The sequence below is a fragment of the Aphis gossypii genome, chromosome 1 (genome assembly GCF_020184175.1).
Source record: "Aphis gossypii isolate Hap1 chromosome 1, ASM2018417v2, whole genome shotgun sequence".
Classification (NCBI taxonomy): domain Eukaryota; kingdom Metazoa; phylum Arthropoda; class Insecta; order Hemiptera; family Aphididae; genus Aphis; species Aphis gossypii.
The window spans coordinates 36,841,749-36,862,518 of NC_065530.1; the positions used below are offsets into that span (position 1 = coordinate 36,841,749).

The 20,770-nt window shown below is 25.1% G+C and overlaps 1 protein-coding gene across 4 annotated transcripts in view; it reads left to right on the plus strand.

The window, feature by feature from the left end:
• The window catches only part of LOC114131632 (receptor-type tyrosine-protein phosphatase N2), a 39,144-nt gene that overhangs the window by 5,277 nt on the left and 13,097 nt on the right, over positions 1-20,770 (plus strand). For all 4 annotated transcript variants that reach the window (XM_050200730.1, XM_050200738.1, XM_050200734.1 and 1 more), the window contains exons 2-3: positions 13,068-13,173; positions 14,403-14,432. In XM_050200730.1, the coding sequence (XP_050056687.1) occupies positions 13,098-13,173; positions 14,403-14,432 (106 nt within the window). In that variant the 5' untranslated portion in view covers positions 13,068-13,097. The remainder of the gene's footprint in view (positions 1-13,067; positions 13,174-14,402; positions 14,433-20,770) is intronic.

Here is a 20,770-nt window from a genome sequence, read left to right on the forward strand (position 1 = left end):
ACCTATAAAAATATTTTAGTTGTCTCGTAAAAATTCTATAAATAGTTAAATTATAATTATCTATGTAACGTAGTGTAATAGTAAGTTAGTTACTTGTTAACAATTTAATGTCATTATACTAGGGATCGGATTTTAAAGCATTTTCTTCTTTGTTTTTATATGAAATAGAATTCAAATTTTTATACAAAAATTAATTTTAAGTCATTTTGATTACACCAATTTATTTTGGCTTTTTTTGTCTTTTTTTTTGTTATTTTTTATGTAAATGCTTTTTTGCTTTACTATCGTTTGTTTTTCAATTATTTCAGTTGTGAATTTTTTTATATGTTTATCATAATATGCTATTTTTTTAAATATAAGTTTTTTTGGTGAAAAAAACAAAAAGGAAAATTGGCTTGATATTATAATTTATGAAAAATATATTTATTTAATTTAATTGTTTACTTTACTGTCTGAAAACCATTATTATACCATTTAACTCATTTAATTTATAATAATAAATTAATATTATATTGTGATCCATGAGATTTAATGGTCAAGGGCCAAGGGGATGTGGGGGGCATAGTACCACTAGAACAATAGTATATAAACTTATATCCTAATACCAACTCAGAACCCATTCCAAATTACGCCACTTGTCCTAATCATTAAACGATTATTAATTTATAATAAATTATTATAAGCGAAAAAAATCTGACAGCCTAAATTTCTAAGCATATTTTATTATAAAAGTATAATTTCTATTGTTTTTAGTAATATATTTACTATTTATAATATCATCTAGTATGGTAGACTATATTAATTTTAATTTTTATATTATTTTATATAATATTATTACCCAGCTGTTAAATTCACTTATGTCAATAACAGCGTGCAGTTGAACGATGTGAATAGGTATCCAGTATAAATAGCCTTAAATCAATTATAAATATTTTGAAAATTACATTAAGTATAGTAAGTATAGGAAGTATATAAAATGACAAAAATTATGAAGTCATTATACGAATAATATTCTTTTGTTCAAGTAAAACCTAAAACCGTTATTTTTTGATAATGTATCCATTTTCATAACAAGTTATGAAGAACCAGTATTTATTTTCAAGTTTTTTTACTCACAAAATATATTTTTTTTTACTTAAATCAAAAAACAACTAAAAAAAAAATTAAAAATCATTATCTCTATAAATAAAACAAAAAGAGCCAACGTTTTGGAAAATTATAACATGTATTATAAATTAAATATTAAATATTAGTTATACAAGTCTAGTTTCTTAAATAAGTGTTAAATTACAAAGAAAAAATCAAAATCAATTTTGTTTAAATCTTTTAGTTTTGCAAATAAACTAGTTTCAGATAGTTACCTGAAAGAACTCTCAAAGTGGAAGATCTAGTTTAAGTATTTTTAGTATTCCAAAAGGTGATACAGGTTTTATTGTAATATTGTAAATATTACAAAGTAATGTATTATAAAGTACAAACTTTATAGAATCTATATATGTACTTATTTGAAAAGTGTAAGGAACTTTTATTTTATTGTTTTCTACTAATTTCTCAGTATTTTTGATAGTTTATTGGATTATAAAGTGTTACGAAACAAAACTTTTGAAAATTAATTATGATTGATCTCATATATTCAAACTTGAATTTAATTTATCTTCTCATAATACCTTTACATTGAACTGATTAAGGTATTAAAATAGCTTTCAAAAAACCAACAAACAAATAAAGTTAACGTACGTATATAAAAAAAAAATGATAGTCTACTAAAGCTTGTAAATCGTGTAGAAATAAAACATAATTGGGTGAAAAAAAATACTACTGTGTAATGAATGATTAGGTACATGTTTTTTAATCAATAAATCAAAACTATATATTAATATTGCTATAACAAACAACTTGTATACCTAAGTGTTTAAGCTACCAAACATCCATAAATACAGCTTTTCATTGTACTTTACATATAGCACATCGTTCACGTGATTGCACATACATGTTGATTTATATGTTTTTAAGCAATACATTTATATTAGTGTATAAAGTATTATTGACAAAGTGTCTGTGCATTATCATAATGAATCTGTTACTGTAGTTAAAACCAACGTAGTTAATTGATTAGTATAATGTACGCTTGCTAAGGGGGTTAATATCATGTGTCCAACTATAAGAGTATAATAATACTGTTGATATTATTATGTTTAGGATACAGGTGCTGTAATCGTGTAGTCTGTATAATAACTAATATTAATTTACAATATCAAAAACAGTAGTTAGACAGTAGGCACACAGAAGCTCACAAACATGCAGTTGGAGAGTATAATAATAGGTAGGTACCTATTATAATATAAAACACGACATTTTATTTTTTATACTATAATGTATTCCTGAATTTTTCATCTATACTTAGTGCTAGTAAACAGTACGCAAAAGATAATATTATATTTTTAATAAATGATAACAAATTATGTAGGTTATTATGATAATTATGATAATAATAACAAAAAAGGAATACCTATAGGTAAGTACTAAAATGATAGTGTTATAAATACTATAATATAAATTAACGAATCGGTGTAATATATATATTTTTTATTACTATAACATGAGAACATTATGTAGGCGTCCTACATAATTGAGAGGGAATGTTTTATTTGGTCAATGAACTTGTTTAATAAAGTTTTAATATTACATATTTGATTGGAGATAGATTGAAGTCGGTGTTAAGTGCGTCGTTTCTTACAAACTAATTGGTATAATTTGAAATTATTGTTAGTATTTTAGATCGAGTCATTTGTATATTATACATCCCAAACAGGTGCAGCTTAAAGTAATAATAAGGGACAACAATTAATTTGTTTGTATAAGTATAGAGAGAATTTCCAGCTTTGAGAAGTGTGCCGATTAATTAAGGGATAGAAACCAAAGCTCTGATTTTATAGAAAATAAATACAAAAAAAATTCGTTATGTAAAACGAAAATTACGTATACCTACATAATACACTAGCATGTTTAATATTACAAATATTAATCATCTTTTGATCCATTTTCCACAATGTACTATAAGTGCTTACTGTTTCTATAATTTGATTATAAAGTTACGTATAAGCAATTTATGTAGTTATTACCACATTTCAATTAGTTAATAAATTAATGGATTTTATCATTGCATATATTTTAATGACTATTTTATACATTGCTGAAAATGTATTATTAAATATTTTGTACAAAATAGTACGATAAATTGATCACAATTTTCAAAATAACTATAAATAAACATATTTATTATTTGTACGAGTGCAATAATTTATATAACTTTAATTATTCCCGAATTAAACTGGTTTAAGACAATATAATATAAGTTGTTATAAAATTTAAACTTAGGTGTAAGACCTATAATTCCTTTTAGGAATTTTAGATTTAAAAATCTAATTGTTGGTTAAGTAGCTCATTATAATATTCATGAATTCTTTTATATCAAATATAACTATGTAATATAAAATTTACATTTAAATCAAAGTCCCTAGCAGAAGCATTAACAATAAGATTTTTAGTAAATGTTCTCTGAGTTTGAAAATTAAAGCTTTCTTAAGAATTATTGCACAAACAAACTAAACGACTTCGGTAATTAAGTTAAGATAAACTATTGCTATTGCAATGGATAAGAAATCTAAGTAATTAATTTTTAACTAGATTTACTATAAATTTACATGAGATTGCGCCCACTCAGACGACGATATAAGTTCTGAACAAATTTCCTATTTGCTTCATTTTTATTATCCACAAATTACAATCCAATTCAATAATTTAACTATTCTTTTTATGTGTATTGAATCTATAAAATATAACTATAGATGGTCATGAACTTTTGTTAAAATATCTACCTATTGTAGGTTATAAAACATGAACAATAGGTTTATTTTTATGTTTATTGTTTTTGATATAATCCATAATCAATGAAGTCAAACTGGCATGGTAAGAACTAGGTCATCAGATATTTATATATTATCGTTAGCAATAATTTTTAAATAATAACTTCAGACCACTTTTCACAAATTAGTTTCTTTGGCGATCTTGATATGATAATGCTTTATACGATATCAATATGGTTCAAGTGAAAACCAATTGTTATGTGGTTATGAGTAAAAAATGTTTGAGTTTTTACCACTATTTCTTCTGACAACAAACATAATATGTATTATGCACGTGCACCTGTATAAACAACAAACAGCTACAAACGTGCAAACCACGCACGCTATCTCACCTGAGGAAAATAAAATAACGTCACGAATTGTGTAACACGAAATGTATTTCCTTGCGAAGTACTTACATTAAATATAAATGGTTTAAAGGTTGTATTGATTTTGAAAGTCAAAATAATATTTATTTATAACTTTATAAGGACAGTATGTAAAATATAATGCGACTTTTACTGCGCTATAGAATATTGATAAAAAAACATATTCGAGACATTTACATAATAATATCAATAATATTATTAGATACTCGTGCTTTTTAAAGAACGTATAAATATGAACTTAATAATAAATTATCTAAACATTAATTTTAGTTTTATATACAAAATTAAACTAAAATATATTATATTATAGGTAATCTTTTTTGTCTTGTCGTTGAAAAATTGTTTTTAATAAACCGTGTAACGTAAATCGTCTGTTGCCATAATGTATATCGTACGATATCTAACAAAGATCAGTCTTACTGATTATGTTTCATTAAAAAATAAATAAATAAAATAATAACCGTTTGTATACATACGATATAACTTATTTTTAAAATTTGTTATTGAACATAACATTATATCGTTGTCAGTTCTCAGTTTGCCATCAATGACTTATACATCATAACTATATTGACTTTATTATATCAAATACATTAATATTTTTTTTTTTTTTAATAAATATGTACGATTTATTAATTTATTAAAGAAAACTTTAATGATTACTATATAATTATTTACATAACTTAGTTATTAATAACTCGTTTAATTTTTAAAAACCCGTAATATAACATTTAATTGTGTGTAACAAACGCAAAACCAAGAAATCAGTAATAATGAATTTAATTTGATTTTAAAAAGTAAATTTATGATATCATATGACTTGTGCTTAATTTTTCTTCTGTCTTTAATCATTGTGTACCTATGACTTTGAAAGAGTTATTTTAGGTATTTGTGTTCACGACAGTTATTATTTTATTTAACTTCAATTTATTACACTTATAAATAAATCTATTGACGTAGAATAAAGATTATAAATTTAAAAACACCATATGGCTAGGTACTAATATTTGAATATATAAGTTTCAGTATTTTAGATTGTTAAATTTTAAATAACATAAGTATTGTAAATTAAAATAATAAATGCATAAGAATTATAAACCACAGATTACTTTTTTCATAATTAAGTTTTTTTTATATAGTATTTTATATTTACTGTGACTATGAATTAACTTTAAAAAATGCATATTACATACATTATGTCACACGATCAAAAGTAAAATTACCCAAAACTAAAAAAGCAAATATTAAATAAGTTGTATAATAGCTTATCGTAGACAACATTTGCTGTACATTTATGGTCTTAATACATAATTTTATGATTTTTGCAGTTTTGAATAAATTTAGTTTTTTAAATTAGTTTTGGAACCACATACTTTATTTTTATTACTTTTATTTTGCAAAAGAGATAAAGTTATCTATTATTTTAGTAAAGTATTATAAGAAAATGTCTATAGACTATTTATTTAACTTTCTTTGAAATTATTTTTATCATTCGCATATCGATAAGAATACATATTTATTTTAAAATTATCTAAAATCAAAAAAAAACTTATTTTTATACAATAGCATAAATCATTTGTATTGTAAGTTACTATAAATTTCATTTTCCACTAATTTAATTACACAATTATTAAGATCATACTTAGATTTAACGTAAATAAAAAAATTATTATTATTATTTATTAATACATAAATTAAGCATTTATGGCATTGTCACTAACGTTCATTATTTAGATAATGAAATAAAACAAGCCTATAGGTAAAATGTTAACCCAAATAGTGGAGAAATTTTTTTTTTAAAACTTATAAATTTATTAAAATAAAAAAAATGTTATAATATCAAAAAGTCAGTACTTAAGCGGATTTCAACTTAGGTAAACCAGAAAAGAATTACATAACAAGTGAATTTGTCACGATAAATCTAATGAATAAATTGAAAAAGTTAACATGACTTTAGTTATTTATTTCTAATGAGTGAGCAAAAATTAAAATGAAAATAATAACATATTAGTTTAATTACTTTATCAAAAAAGTTAAAAAGTGCCACAAATCAATAATAATCATTGAACTATCCGGTATTACATTATTATTCAATATTTAATGATGATGTACCTTTATTGCATATACATTACGCCGTTTAACTATAGTTTGTATAGACAATCAAAAGCCTAATACTTGGAGTAGTTTGACCGGTAAGACAATAATCGTCTTAATGTATTAAAACTTAACTTCGTTCAACAATATAATGTATTTGAATTAATAATATGAAATTTAATAGTTTGTTCAATTAATTTTAACTGAAATAGCCAGTTAATATTAAATATTAATTAGTGGACTAACTTTCATTTTTATTTCGACAATCCGATTACATTTTTTTTCATTTAAGTCAAACTCTTTAACAGTTTAACATAAAAATAAAAAATAAACAATAGATAATATTTAGCATATTTATATGGATAATAATAATATGCTACGATTAAAATTAGTATATTGTGCGTTTATCATAATTATATATTATGTACAGCTTTAGTGATGATAATAACGACATTATAAAAAATATTTTTAAAATATCTAAATAATATATTATTATTTAAACTATTTAAATATACATACAATAGTAATTATTTAATTAAGTTAATATCTACATAATTATGTATGATAAAATGCTTGTGTTGAGAAATTGAAAGTTTATATAACTAAAATATAATTGTTATTTTACATATTATAAGTGAATTCGTATACTAATACAATATAATTAAATAATCGAGGTATAAAATAATAATAGACTAATCTAATAACAAAATAATAATTATAAACAATTCAATAATTACATAATAACAATAAGAACATTAATCAAGTTATCACATGTATAGATTACTTATGTGTTGGTTATGTTTCTAAATATTTTAAATAACTATTTTATATGATATCATAAACTATTTCTAAAATAAGCTAAATATTTTAATCAAAGATATTACAGCTCGTATATATTTTGTATTAACTGGTGGATACGACCAGTGATTTCTATAAAATATTACAAATGTTGTTACCCGTATAATGTCGACATAATATTATAGTATTATTATGGGTGAACTTAGTCGTTACCGTTACAGTTCCGTTACTGGAATCGCATACGCGACAGCACTGTTTGAATTCGCAGGTTTAAAACCAAAACTGCAATATTTTCAAGACAATGATATAATTATGTCAGTATTTAAAACTAGGAAAAGTAATTAATTAACTTTTGAACTCGTAAAATTCAGTTAATGTAGAAAACTGTAAGATAGAATTTAAGTAAAAAGTAACTATTCTTTTTTTTTTTTTAAGAATATTTGCCATCTATGAAAAAACGCAATAAGCAAATTCGATAAAAGTTTAATTTAGGTAGATAAAACAGAATATTATATTTAATAAGAATAGTAGGTGATATACATTAAATTAACTGTTGGAAAAAAATAACAGAAGTCATAGGTCGTATAATGATATACATAGTTCAAGTATTCAACTAAAAGAAGTTATTTATTATTTGGATTGATTTGTTAAGATATCATGGTTTTTTTTACGTAATTTTAAACGTTGAACTGGGTTATTTTTAGTGTTATATTATTTTAGGTTTTAAATTAATATATTTTGATAAGATTTTAATTTCTATCGAAATTTGTATGCAATTGCATTATAATTTTATGTTATTTTTATATCAATTGAAATTCAAAAATAGTGTATTCATTATTTTAAAAGTTTATAATTAATTTTTTACAATACATGATAATAAAAACATCATTATAAGAATATTATTATTTTTATGTTTTTCAATAATATAATATGCACTAAATTTTTTAAAAAATTTTAAATTTTCAATAACTACAAATAACATTTATAAATAAAGAAATATCTCCTTTAATTATTTTCTGGTTGATCTCAGGTAGATGTCTTGTGGTTAACCTGATTTTAGCATAAGTTTATATATTTTTTCACTGATTTTATTATAGGGAATTTCTTTGGTTCTATTTAGGTTATTGTTGAAGTTTTTGTATAGATTATCCATGTTGATCTCATGCCATTGTCCAATTGTTTGTTTTGAAAAAGCTTTGAGTGATATTCTTAGGAATTTGAAATTATTTTATTTTTATAAGGAAAACAGCAGCACGTAGGTTAGTATTGGCTTTATTATTACCGTACATATACAGCAGTAGGGAACATTTTATGTTGAAGAATTATATTATAGAGAAAACAAGATTTTCATCCTTATATACCTATCCTTTTTTACTCTTGTCAAAGTTAGTTTTTGTTTAGGTAAAATTCAAAGTACTCGAATTTCACTTAGTCATCCTGGTAAATCCAAAGTAAATATCTTGTCTTCACTTTTGGTGTCATGTTCAGGATAAGTTTCCATCTTGAGGACCACCGGGATAATTCTTCAAGTTTGTTTTTTAGATCTTTCATTGACAATTCTAGGATTTTGTTTTATGTTATAATCGCTGAGTGTCATGCTTTATTCCTGTAAAAACAATAATTTATACAAATTCATTTATGAATTTTAAATCTGCACGGCTTATATTATTATGAAAATAATAATAATAATAAAACGTGAATATATAAAGCTGATTAATTAAATAGTAACTGCACTTCGTGGAAAAAAATTAACTCGTTAAGTTAAAAAATACTTAAAAGAAATAATTAACTTCATATTACTCTTAAATTACATACAATATAATTTGATTATTAAGCTTGAATTTAACATTATTACTCGTTTTTTCCGGCTTTACCTGCGTTTTACTGTACTTGGTTTTATCATAATATATTCGAACGTAATACATGTATTTTAAAATTTAACACACAGGTAACAAATATGTAACATCACTAAAACATAATATGCGTACACGATTACCCGCATGTGTAGGCGTATACTGTACAACTATAATATTATTAAGATATAAAATATATTATAGTATATTACTTGGTGGCAGCTGATCAATGTTTAAATTAGAACAATAAACACGCGTTATGTATTATAATAAAAACTAATGACAGCGTAAAATGTATAATACACAAATATATTATTTGATAATATAATATATACAACACAACTCTGGTGTGTGAAAGACCTGATTACTCGACTTGTTTACACCGACATAAAATGTTAAATTTATCGCGACCTACAATAATTATATGAATTATATGCAGCCATACAGGGTGGTTATTTTAACAGTCACCGTTCATCATTATTTCGGTAAGCAATAATAATGTATTAAATTTTTTTTTTTTCATAGTTAGTACAAAATACCATATAATAAGAAAAAAAATATTATTTTACTGTTTTTTATCGTTGCCTGCATTTTTATTACTTTTTTATTTTTCTAATTATAGCATACATTTCATATTACGCAGCGAAATATTTTTCTGAGAATTTCAATGGATAAATATTGAATTTCTAACGAATTGTTTGAATGAATGGTTATTTAGCTAGTATTTAATATTTTAATATTTTACGAGCGGAATAGTTAACTGATATAGTGATATTTTGCGGAATAGGTACCCTTATGACATTCTACTTCGCTTATCAAAACTTATAACTAATCATATTTTCGTTATAAATTCAATTTTTATACTTCATGGATTCCCAGAAAACCCTACCACTTCGGAGTATAGCATAAAAAACACACGGAGTTATTCAAAAAAATAAAATACTTAAAGCTAAACTTTCAATGATAAAAAGTAATTAATTTCAAATATTTTATTTTGTAACGACTAAGTTACATATCATTTTACTGAGTGTTAAAAGAATCACTCAGTATTGAAGTATAGTGCCTATCGATGTTCCATGTTATTGGTATGAATTATGTATAAACCACTGGCGCTATAAAAAATTAGTCCAGCGCGAACAAACAACAATATTTATTTGTGCAATTTTACATTTTCCGTACTATTTAATTAAGTATGTACCAATTTTGTCATAATCACAACCAAAAGTATAATTATTTATATATTTTTCAGTTAATCGTTGTATTATATTATATACTATTGTGTGATTAAGTAGATTTTCGTTTTAGTATTTTATTATTTTTTAATTTTATTTTAACTAAATTTAAGTGATTCTCAGTCGTATAACATTATAATAATATATAAATGTACCAAAATATTCCGAAGTATATTTAGCATTAGCAACGTAGATAATACACATAAATCATATGAAATTCAATCGATTTTAAGACGTGATACACCGCAAACACGATACTGTAGTTATTATCGTACGACGTTTAATATGATCAAAATATACAAAGTTTCCCGAATGTCAAATCTATCAGTCTTTATTGTTAGGTAGGTAGAGACATTGTTTGTATTGAGCATTGATATTCTTACAGGTTCGATTTAAAGTTTGAAGATTATATTTTAGGTCCTTAAATCGAGTTTTTAATTGGCTTCTTTAAAAAATCTGTTTATTTTTTGACGTTTCTTTTTTTTCGTATGAGCTTTCTAATGCTGTTCTGATATCAAGAGCCCCAGTGAAAATGTATTAACAAATTGCCAAAAACACTCGTAAGTATTTTCCACGATATGTTATACAACATTTCAAGGAGGTTAATGACACATGGTACGTTTCACATATTATGCAGGACGCTTCTTCATTTGCTATTAAGAGTTTGTGCGTTAGCCCACGGGCATGTTCAATTCTAAACTCAAACTGATCATCGTTTAAAATAAAAAAAAATTCATAAAAAATACAACAACGACGATCTTAGGGTGGAATGCTGCATAAACCATCGCGCATCGCGGTGTTAAGGATTTATACGTATAATCCGGCGCGGTACGAATTTCCGGTCACAAAGAAAACGTATCAATCCCAATTTGTATACGCTACACGGCTCGATTATTTGTTTCGTGCTCACGGCGAGGTTTAAACTCTGTATATACATATAAATATATATATATATATTACGCGTATAGTTCAATAGCTTCCATTTGCGCCAATAATAGGCAAATCGCTGTTTATTATGAACACGAATTCGCTGCAATGTTTATACGTAGATAGGTATACATTTGCAATAACTATTCCCAGTCTGCAGGCCCGTTAATCCCGCAAGATTACAATTTATTCGCGGGTTTACGTTTGTCACTGACCGATTACCGTTCGGTAAAACATCCGTCGATCCCTTTTTAATATTCATACATCGTATAATACGTTATCGTGTAGGCACGGCGGTCGTGCCGCAGTGCTGGATAATATAATATATAATATATATGTATATTGCCATCATCATGGACGAAATCGTACGAATCGAATGGCAATTACGTTTCAATTCGAAAAACGGGTCAATATAACGTATATATATTTATTTAGGTAATATATGGTATACCTATACCATGTTATTATTATAATATTGAATTGCGAACGACCGTAAAATACATTAATCGTCAGAGTTGAATCGCTTGTCATCGCGAGCTATCCGTTTCTACACGCCTAAATTTATTTAGGTATGTGAAGAAAAATATATTTTTTTTTTTGAAATCGAATTATAGAAGAAAATTGGAAAACCAGCTGTTGATGGATTGTAAAAAAAAAATAAATCATTATATTTACAATTAAATAACCGAAATATATCATAAATTAAATGTATGATATATGCATTAATTTACTTTATAAAGTATTATTATAATATTTAATACCTAAATAAATAATTTTTAAAAGTCGTCATAATAATAATACCATAAAATGTATAGTTCATTTTAAAATTCCTATTAAGAATAAAAACTAAATACTTAATTTTTGATTTTCAAAATCATTTATACCCATACAATATATTAACTTTGAACATGCGTTTATTATAATATAAACTATACAAGAGGTAACGTAAAGTTGTCACGTAGAAGTATATACCTACGTCCTGATTTATGTATTCAGCTGGTTGATCGACTTCGTATCGTCAGCCTGCAATCAGCTGAATATTTGAAAATCGTGTCCCCGCAATTTGGTGCTACACATTGACGCGATAATGGAAATACTCATATTGACATATTCGTTATGGTCGTTCATAGAACATTGATGTGACATGTACCTATAAAAAGATACTAAAATAAAAATATTGCGATTGTGTGAAAATTCGTTTTAAAAAGCAGTCCAATTATTTTGTAGATCTGAAATTTAAACTTCTAAAATTAAAAATATGATAGTGATGCTTTTTATAGCTATAATAAATAGATAGGCCATAATTATAATATAGCCCACACGAAAGTATTCATTATAATATCAAAAGTCGCGGTTTGTGATAAGAAAGATTTAAATTTTATTTTATTTCTAAAACGCGCATGAAACATTAAAACACTTATTAATGCTTATATTAAAATTAAAATATAATATATTATGTATTATACTTCAACGTAACTCGTCAACTTTAATAATTGCATTGAAATTTTCAATAAAAAAAAAAAAAAATCAATCTTGATAAACGTGCTTTATCACCAAATATAGTTTAATTAAAAAAATAAATCCGAAAGCGCTTATCTCGTTTACCTAACCAACTTGTTTATGATGGCCCGTCACGTTGTTCAAACTTTGCAAATAAAAATATACACACACACACAACATAGATGTCTAAATTGAACGGTAAAAAATCCGAAATGTTTACATTTCCATTATTATCCTTCAATGGGTTTAATAACGTAAATATAATGTACATAAATATTTCCATGTATACGTACGCATTATGTGATTTATAAATATATACCAAAAAATATGATTTTTGAATAAATTTCTTATAATATTAATTTTTTTCAGCCATTTAGATGCTGAACAATTAAACCGATCATGATTGGCCCTTTAATTAAAGCGGCTTTCATTACCACGATTGTGATCTATAGCGTGAACTCCGAACAATACATTGGTAAGCATAGTAATATTTAATTTATTTTATGCATATTTTCAATTACTTTTATCAACCACTTTAATTGTTCAGAATTTAAATTTTACTTTGTTATTATACCTACTCGAGTTTAAAAATTGCATTATTTTAAATATGCAAAAATATATTGAAAAGAACAGTTTTTTTTTTTTTTTTTTTTTATCAAATTAATATAGTATAATTTATAAATATTTAAATTAAGAAGATTAATAGATATAAAACCATTAAAAAAAAATCTTTTGAAACGTTTATAAGATTTGTTGTTCGTGCTAAAATTATTTTAATAGTAAAATAGTTGTTTCCACGATATTACTAAATAATAACAATTATATGAGTTAAGTTATTTCAATTTTAATTTAACGTGTTTAATTCTGTTATTTGTTTTGTAAACTGTTGGTCAGTGGGTCGATTAATTTATCAGAACTATAATATTATTATACTTAGTGCGTTTTTCTATCTAATGTAAAATGTAAAACATAATACTACCAAATTATATTTTTATATACATAAAAGTTATAGTGGAATTGTATAACATTTATTCGTTGATTAAAACTAATTATAGGTATTATAGATATTCTTATTTATAGTATATACAGACATATAGTATCAGTATATGTATTAAGTATTATATTATATAATATTTATGTACAATGTACATCGATATTGAAACATTCAATAGGTAACTTTATATATTTTTCAATAAATACATTTTTACCAGGTTGATAGTAAAGTATATTAGATCAAAAATCATCGAAAACGATATTACACATTGACTAATATTATTTATTACCTATTATAAATTTTGATAATAACTCATCATAATAAAAACACACGCATATTATTTATATTATGATTTATGATTGGATTGATTCTCAGATTTCATCATATTTAGACACGTGATATTATTTGGACAAATAGATTCATATAAATTTACATTAGTAATAATATTATACATAAATGTTTTTAATTTTCAATTTAATGTTGATGTACGTATTAATATAAATAAATGATTATTTTCAAAAATATTTTATAATATTATGCATACATTTTGCGTAAGTGCTCGTTGTAGATCTGTGAAAGAAAAGATTAAAGATTATAAATTGTTTTCATTCTGGCAGGTTCTATAAATATTATTTCATGATTTCCTTTTTTTATTATAATTATTGTGATTTTTCATTTACTTTTAATGCAACCGTAAAACTGACAATTAGGACGGACGTTGGAGTGGAAGAAGAGAACAGGTAAATTGATTTAACAAATTCGGGATAAAATTCGTTTAAATTAACAATAACAATAATAATAGACTCCCAACAGTTTATAGAAGAAAATGACTTAAAAAGCATGTTTAACATTTTTTTATTATTATTTACAATAATGGCATGATTATGACAATTTTATAATGTATCTAATATCAAAAATGTAGCTTTTAATTAAACTATAATGTGATGCTTCATAAGATCATTAAATTTTATTTTTACTTAGTGATAGTATTAATTTTTTAATTAACTAGTAATTTAATATAAAAATTATACTATTAATAACTAAATTAAATTATAAATAAAAATTAAATAGTAATGATAATTAGAGGATAAGTTTATATTTATCGTTGTATATGAATACCTTAGATATTTAATCGTTAACATTTATGAACCTTTCGATTAGACGAAAGTAAAGCATTTGATTTATTATTATTTATTTAAACGTTAAATACAAGTAAATAGATACTTAATAACTTCAAAGTTTAAATACTTGAATATAAATTATTAAATAAATTGTATATTTTCACATCTTAAAAATAATCCAAGATGGAAATAAATATGTTGCTTAAATTAAAATGAATAAACTTAATTAGGTATATGTAGACACACTTATACTCTTCTATATAATAATATATTATATTAATAAGCTTATTACTATTACTATTATTATTTAAATTTTGTTGGTTTAAACTAGTAAATCGAAATTAAGTTAACAAAATCTAATTAGTCTAATTAGTATTAATTCTACTGCTTAGTTCTGTACTTCTGTTTACTAACATTATGAAGTTTCAATCATTTAAATTTGTATTATTCCAAAAACAAAAATATATGCCAATATATTTTATTGAATAATACATTAGAATATTTTTATAAATGAAAAACTACTTTAAATTTATTATTGAGTACTATTATTAATTTACCTACTGTAATTCATTACTAGTCTAAGACTTTAATTTAAAAGTATTTTATAAGCAATTGAGTGTCTATGCCATTAGGGTCTGTAAACTGGAACCATAAAAATAATAATATTTCAAGTAATGCTCAGCTGGTTATAGTTACTCGATTAATTGTTAATACCTACATAGTTATGTACCCATTTAATACAAGTCTATATCAATTAGGTAAAATACATGGTTTATCTATGTCCTATATAATATATATGTAATAATAATAATAATCTGTGCTCTAACGGTAATACCAAATAAAGCTGTAATTAGAAGGACTTACTGAACACAAATAAAATGTGAGAAATAAAATCAAACGAATATATTTTTATAATAAACATTTTTACCTACTTTGAAATATTATATTTTAACAACAAGTGAACGTTATTTAATTTAATACATTTTTTTTTGTTATTTCAAACATCACGCAAATTCAAAATAAAGTTCTCGTTGTAGCCATTATTTGATATTTGTAGAGTTGTGAAAATACAATTACTTTGGAAATTCTGACAGCTATATGCAGTTGCGAATTGTTTACAAAGGAAGCATAAGGTATGTGGTCTAAATAACAACAACAATATCTAATTATGCGCTTCAGAACGGATGAAAGGTGTAATATTGTATAATGGTACAGACACTACCCACGTAGATATATTCAATATAGCCGTAAAGGTTTATTGTAATATTACATATTATTATATACTGTGATGTTGCGTCATTTGGACGTGAGCATTTTGATTACATGCGGTCTCTTGGATACATACGAATTAAAAACAAGTAAATTGTAGCCTCTTCGATATTATATACTCCAATAGAATTTTTATTCGTTAACTAATTTTTTAGTCCGCCGGTGAATATTCACTTTTTTATTTTTTATTAATAGCGATAAATTATAATATTGTGAAATGCGTGTATTTTTAATGTTACGCTTTTAAATCGTTAATAATAAAACAAAAAAAAAATAAAAATAATTTCCCCAAATTGACATAAGTCAAAATGTCAAATGCGTCTTTTGTGGAAATTGCTGCGTCTAAATAACTTATATTTCCGTATTATACAGGATTATTCGCCAACCATTCTCACTGCTTTTTTACATTAATAATGCAGTTATTTAAAATCCGATTTTTAGAATTTTTGAATACACCTACCTACTTATGAATTACATTTTCGATTACTTGGGATTTTTTAGACAATTTACGTATAAGGTCTGTTCTATGACAATATACAAACATCTATTTTTCAAAAAAAGAACCACTCCCTTTTTACAATAAATTATTTAAACAGAGGGATTTAAAAATGAAAAAATAATATATTTAAACCAAATAGTTATCAAGTTATTCGATATTATGTATTAAGGATAACAGATAATATGCTTATATATATATATACCTATAATACCTAACATAAACTATATTATGTAATATTTATGAACGACGTTAAAATATTTTGTAGAACAGGAAGGATACTGGATAGGTATTGTTTGCTTTTTAATTGATTTACAAGTTATAGTGGATAAGCTACAATTTATTAATCTATACAAACATTTTAAAATTTATAATAATATTGTCTGATTAATAACCGGGTAATATTAACATGACTAAACAAATATTAAATTTACATCTATTTTAATTGTAATATGTATAACCATACCAGACACCTGTTTAGTACCATGGATTATTTTACTCAGTACATAAAGTTAAACAAATTAGGAATTACTTTTGATTTAGATACCCACATTAAAACGTTCAAAAAAATAATTAGCTGTATAATAATATTAAGTTAAAAATGGTGCTTGTTTGAAAAACAGAAATTTGTACACCTCAAGACGACGAATACATCTTATGTATTCAAGAACATGTTCTTTAAATGTATTTCAAAATTCTAAAAATCAGATTTTAGACAACCCTTATATTGAAGAAAATAGGGATGGCCGTTCTTTATAGTGAATCAACCTGTATACACTACACGTGTGGTTCCCATAATTCTACCTGTATGATTAAATTCAAGTATATTCTCAGATTCTCTCTACAATATCTGTATCGCGGTATTCGATCTACGCATAAAAGTATCATTATAATACGTTACAAGGACGAACACACACGCAAGTATATATTATTATGTTGTACATAATGTTCCTTTGAAGTTTTTAGTAACTCAGTATACCTATTGTAAATACACGTGGTAATATTATATTAAAGTCACGGTAGCATGAGTTAAGTAGGGTCGATTTTACTGAACGGTATGGACAGAGTTAATGACATCATCGTTATTTAAATTAGATACGTTTTAAGTTTCAAATTGAGTAAACAAATTTTTAATTACACACATAATTGGGTTAGATATAATCACTGCAGATATCGATTTACTTAATGTAAAAAAAAAAAAACAAATATACTAAAGAACATATATTTACAACTGATGTTAGGATATAAATACGTCTTTGTAAAAATGGAGATGTATACATTTTATTTTATCGATTTTCATCTTGCATGACGTGATCATTATCATGCTGTATAGTTTGTTTTCTTTCGAAAAGTAATATTCAGTGTTTGTAATTACAACTTTTCACGAAGCCCTATAATAATTTGTGAATTGGAAGCATTTGTTCATTAAACAGACAAAAATAGCGAATGAATTCGATAGCAGTACCGATAGATAGCAGAGTTAAGTTTTCAGAAAATCGTAAGAGTGACGAATTTTAACATTATTTTTATCGTTCACGTCAAAGGGATGTTCAAAGTTTCCATTCATCATATCCGCATAATTATTTTTATTATTCAGTATAGGTATAGTGCACATTTACTGCATCTAACATTTTTATCACGGTGATTCTGTACACATAATTATTATAGGTACGTGTAAGTGTAATGCATAGTATACAGTCACATTTACCAGAGCAGTGACGTTTTCGAGGAAATAAATTATACGCTTTCAATCTTTCACTGCAGTATATATAACAGTCACATTTTGATCGAATGATCTTCATTTGTATCGCCGTTTGAATATATCTATGATACATATATACAAGTACAGTGCGTGTGTGTGTATGTTTTTGTATTTTATCGCGTCGTTTTCAATTTGAGGTCCATGGCGGGGGGGTAGAAATGTGAGTGCGTGGGAATCATATTCCGGCGGTGTGTCGACCGGGTGGAGCCATGTATAGAGTTACGTAAAACCTCCCTCGATCAATATGCCGTATACCACCACCCCCGTCCGTCGCACCACCGCCTAAGCAGAATCATCGCCACCCACGCTCTACCCTCATCCGAAACGGTCTCGTTGGCGTTACGGCGTAGCTGTAGTCGGTCGAGTGCAGGGTAGAGGGTAGTTCTCCGCTCGCCCTACTTACGGAACGCGAACGTCCCAGTGCGGGTTACTGACCATCGTTTTGCCCCCCTTTCCCACCACTATTTATGTCATAAACAAATTGGTAGGTATTTGTTATTCGTGCGAAAAAGAAATAAACTCATAATAATATATAGGTATAGACGCCAACAGAAAAAAGAAACAATTACTAATTTAGTGCTTACACTAACCACTTTGAGTCTGATCTCGCGTGATCTTAGGACATCATAGCCTACTTTACGATTAAAACATCTCTCGCACACACTCCTCTCACTCGATCATCCACACTATCGCTCATTTTCTCGTTATATAATTTATACATCAGCATCCAGAATATTTATCAACAAAATTTTATTATAATACGCTATACGTTTGTTCGTCTCGATTGCGTGTAAATTTTGCAAAAATACAAACAATTTCTAAGAACGTTCATGTTCTATAATAAGTGCACAAGGTTAAGTATTAACTTGTTGGTTATAGTTTAATAAACATTAGTTTTAATTTTATGAATTTTAGAGGCTATATTATGCCTATAATACACATTATATAAAGTATTAAAATGTATTTTTTTAAATAATCCTTGTTGCGCGTTTAAATCTATATTTAAATACCATTTTTTTTATGTCTATTTCATTTTTCCCATTAAAAACCCATTTATTTTACATTATATTCGAAAACGTGTAGGGTCTTATCCAGCCTTATACATACTATCCAGAATTCTAAGACTTATTTTGTTATAAGTAACACGAAATCGTCTGTTAAATAATTTTTTTTTCTCAAAAACCAAAACTTATTTACTCATACACAAATAGAATTGAAATGTAAAAAAATATACTTGCACTCTAACTCCATTTCATACATTACATTGTACAGAAGTTGTAAAATAAATTTTGTCAAAATATCAATGACTACAATTTTGGCCATTATGGTATATTATTTTCCAGAAAAAAAATTAAAATACATAATATCTATATCATATTATATATGTAAAGTAAATCAAATTTAGTACTCGTGTACTTATATCTTACAATGTACCTACCTACGTTATATGTATTGTTTTACAACGTACGTTTTATTGTTAGAAATAGTTAACTTAACAGATTTAAATTGAATAAAAGATGCCTTTATAAATAATACATAATAATAAACTACATTTATAGCCTATACATATTATATTAAGTTTGTTAAATTAAATTATGCCTCGCTGGCTACGATCATTGTAAGTCTTATCCGAATAGAATAATATTGAAAAAAGATACCTTAATACAATAGGTTCAACAATAGCAATTCGCTCGCAAAACGTGTTGTTTTTTTTAAGTCCATCACTTTTTTTTTATCGCTCGTACCTACTCCGTGAAAACAGCGTCATCAATTGCCCCATACGCGTGTAGCGTGTTTCTTTGACGTATTTTTTTTCTGTGCACTGAAACGCATTCAGCAGGTGATATCTGATGAAATCCTAACTTTCTGCTTCTCTTCACTTCCATTATCAAGTGTAAGGTTTTTTCTTTAAATTTTGTTCGGTACACGAATAGTACAGAAAAAACTAGTGAAACGTTGGTATTTGATTTCAATCCGAAATGTGTAATCAAATAAAATATTATATATTAAAAATACACCAAACAATAAACAAAAATAATATATAAATAGGTACAGTCGCCCAAATAGAGTATGACAGAAATAACTGACAAATATTGTAAGAATTTACACTTATTTTTTAATATAGGTATAGATAATTAATAATAATGAAAATATAGTTAAATTAAAAAAATAAAATAAAAATTATCGTCAATTTCTTCATTATAATAATATGTTACCTTGCATTGCATTCAAGATTCAGCCCTTATAGAAGTATTTGTTAATTTCCCTTAAATTGTACATACGTATTCACTTATATTATAATCGTAGTTAATTTAAATTTTAATCAACCATACTTAGTAACCTACCTATCGATAAAATCAAAAAAATATAGCATTTATTAAGAAAACATATTGATGACTGATTTTTATTTGTATGTATAATTTTACTTAC